Source organism: Aphis gossypii, unplaced genomic scaffold (genome assembly GCF_020184175.1).
Source record: "Aphis gossypii isolate Hap1 unplaced genomic scaffold, ASM2018417v2 Contig00590, whole genome shotgun sequence".
In the NCBI taxonomy this organism is placed as follows: Eukaryota; Metazoa; Arthropoda; class Insecta; order Hemiptera; family Aphididae; genus Aphis; species Aphis gossypii.
In genome coordinates, this window is record NW_026083183.1 from 62037 (window position 1) to 65908 (window position 3872).

The window sequence follows — 3872 nt, forward strand, 5'->3', positions numbered from 1 at the left end:
GACATAGATACTTTCAAGGAAAGAAAAATATTCTGAGACTGTTGATGACCAAATTGTACAAGAAGAAGTCAAAAACAATTTTATTAACCAAACGTTCCGGTAATCGATGGATTTCCTGTGGAAAAATCTAAAAAATCGATTAAATCAACCAAGGTCCTGAATAATAATAACTTGGACGATATTGAATTCATACAGGTTGATAGTGACACTATTTTGGTTCCAGAAACTAAAACTATAGCAACCAAAATAGTTGATTATAATATCATAATTAATGATATTCAATTTATTCAGGTCAATAGTAATACTCTCAAAGTTCCAAAAAATTGCAGCATAGGTCAGATTCATTATTAGAAACAATAAGTGATAATGCAACTGTGTCAAAAAATCCAAAAACAATAAAAATATCAAGTATTAAGAATAAAGTTGACATAACATCAAGTAGTACATTTTGTGGCTTTACTAACACTGATGGTGTATCATGTTATGCTAATTCTGTCATACAGGTTCTTTTTAATTGTCAATCTCTTGTAAATGAAATTCGCAATAATCAACTCGGACCAACACTTCAACATAGCCTACACGAATATACAAGTAATAGTGGATCATGTGATACTCGAAAAATCAGAGAATATTTGGACAACGAAGATATTATATACTCTGCAACAGCAACAAGATTGTATAGAATTTTTAGAAGCACTTATGCACCGTAGTAGACCTACATTTGAATCTTTATATGGATTTCAAGAATTGTATACCATTCGTTGCAATACTTGTAAACATACAACGGCCAACAATGCACCTACAAGTTTGATTCTACATTTTGAGATTCCACAGCACAGATCACAAACTTTGCAAACATTATTTTCAACAAATCAAAATGTTTGGAATACATTAGATGATTACAAATGCAATAATTGTAATAACATCGGAAGTTCTGAAGATAAACATCAGATAATAGTGGCAAATGAGTATATAGTAATTCAACTAAAACTATTTATTCCAGCATTTGTAAATGGTCAATTTGTTCCCAACAAGATAACAGATCTAAAACTTAGTGGCGTACCCACCTCTATTTTGGAAATTGCTGGAGCACAATACAAAACTCAAGCTGCAATATTACATATGGGAGAAAACACGAGCTCTGGCCATTACATTGCATACCTGAGACAAGGAACTTCCAATTGGGTTTGCGCCAATGACACAATAGTTGCAGAAAAAAGGTGGCCAAACAACAGCAAAGATGTATATGTTATCATTCTAAAAAGAATGTAAAAATATTTTCCAATTGGAAAAAAACAAAACATAACACAGATAAAAATAAATTGTAAACTTAACCTGTAAGTATACAATATTACAATCTGACTGTTATTGGATTCAAAAATTAACGTATAAACCGCCAACTATTCACTTACATAATATTATGTATGAGTTGCCAGTCCCAAACCTGGATAAAAAGTGTGAGGGTGCTAACCTTATAATAATTGTTATTTTTAACATAAGTAGAAACCTAGATTTTATTTTTATTTAAATAATATCGAACTATATATTATTATCCACACTTCTGACCTTAATACCTTATACTATGTGTTTGTATTCAATCCTCCAAATACAAACTACAATTTTAATTGTGCGGTCTTAAGATTATCAACATTTATTATGTATTCGCCTAGGATCATAACATATTTTAATAACTTATATATATCAGTTATACAGCAAAGCCTATCTTCCAGTGTTAAGTATTTAGATGACTTTAGCCTGTATAATAGATGTTATTTCCATACATAATTTAAATTGTTTATTACATTTTATTTTGTAATTTTGTGCCAAGTATATAATTATAATATACAGTGACTAAAAATTAATAATCAGAGTTTATTTAAATTTATTTATTCATAATACTTCATATTTTACATTGTACATTTAACTATGATACAACTCGAATACTAACAATTTATTGAATATATTATAATACATATAATACATTAAAGATAAAAAGTAAATACTTAAAAAGCCACTTATTATATATGTTTATACTAATTTATTACATTAAATTTGTTATTTTTTACAGATTCAAAATATTTAATCAATTTAAGGGTTGAAAGTATATGAATCTTTCAATGGCCTTCATTGGGTTTAACAGTGCAAACATTTTTATTAGTTGATATCGTTGATGTACTGTGAACTATGAATCTTATAAACAATTTGTCATTACTCAATGTGCAGTGTGATACAAAATTCTTACACAATTCTGTATCTATTGAACTTAGAATTTAAGAAATGTATTAATTCACTGTTATTTTTATAAAATATAAAAAAAAAAATCCTTTATTTAATGGTTAAATTTGAATTATTAATATTGTAAATAGTCCATAATAATCTGGTCAAATTTATTTGGAATACCTCTGTGCTAGAGTCTACCGGTTGAGAAACTAATAACAATTTGTATTATGGTACTCTGAGTATAACATCAGCTGAGCTTGGTTACACTATAATATGCATATTTGATGATAAAATTCAGCCATTAGTTATATCTAAACAATAAACAAAATACATAATTATAAGTAAATATTAAGTAATTTAATGTGATAGGTATCTATTAAACTTACATAATGAAATCTTTAAGAAATGGCTCGTCTTGATGTTAATATGTAATTGTTACACAAGGAATCAACACGACGTAGAATCATATTAATTTAAAACGATTACAATTAATATATGGTTAATTCATAATAGAAATAAAATTTTAAAAACCGTAATCAACCAACAATGTCAACATACGGAATGTAAACAAAACATAAAATATCACAGATATAGATAAAGTTTATTATCTATACCAGCAGCTGCAGCTGCAGCTGTGCAAGGTTTATAGATTATAATCTATAAACCTTGGCTGTGTACAATATTATTTGTGATTATATGGTATACCAGTTATATCTATGATAATATAAGGTATTATGAATTATCATAGATATTATCTATGTGAATTATGATAACTACCTACATGCAATGTTTTTGGAAAAATTGATTAACCATGCCAAATGCAAATGCGTCCTAATTGAAAAATAAAATATTTGTTTCAAAATAAAATATATGACAATATTTAATTATAATATATTCTAGACTGACAAATCATCTCCGTTCAGAATCGTTTTTCGTATACAATGATACCTATCATTGCATTTAAATTTAATCCTAGTCCGAGGTCCACCCCACCCCCTAATGTACAGCAGAGCGGTACCCACTTGCCGACTTAAGACCATGTCAGATTTAAGTAGCGCTGAAGAAGATGTAGGAATTATAGAACTAAGGTATGTAATTCAATAATAATTACCTATTCTTTAGGACACACGATTTCATAAAATTGACCATTTAATTATTGCATGATGTATAGTTAACTATGTACTTAATTAACTTTTTATGTATGTACAGTTTGTATTTATAGTCATTTATCCCAAGATTACAAGACATTTATTTTAGATGTAGCAAAATATAATTTTGGTTACACCCCAAAAAATGATTTTAATAAAAAAAATTAAATGTATTTTTAGATTCTGAAGGAAGTGAAGAATGTATTGATTCTAAAATAATGATAATGATGTGTGTTTTTTTTTTGTTTTTGTGTCTGAACAGCGTAACTTGTCAAAATAATGCTTAAATTTCAAACTGTGGGGGTGTTTTCCGATGGAAAAATTATCTTTAGTACATTAATGCATTATAGAGGCCAAAAGTAAACATTTTCTAACAGTTTTCATACAATTCTTAAAAAAGATTTTTTTATATGGTTATAACTCAAAAACTAATCACTGTAAATACTTGAAAATTTCACCAAATGTTTATATAAGTGTTCTTTATATACAGTTAAATTTTCAAAA

The 3872-nt window shown here is 27.5% G+C and overlaps 1 protein-coding gene across 1 annotated transcript; it reads left to right on the forward strand.

Moving 5' to 3' along the window:
- Positions 1-531: 531 nt before the first annotated feature.
- Positions 532-1272, forward strand: LOC126554754 (uncharacterized). The gene has a single exon (XM_050209790.1). The coding sequence runs from the start codon at positions 532-534 to the stop codon at positions 1270-1272; it is 741 nt and encodes a 246-aa protein (XP_050065747.1).
- The last annotated feature ends 2600 nt before the right edge of the window (positions 1273-3872 follow it).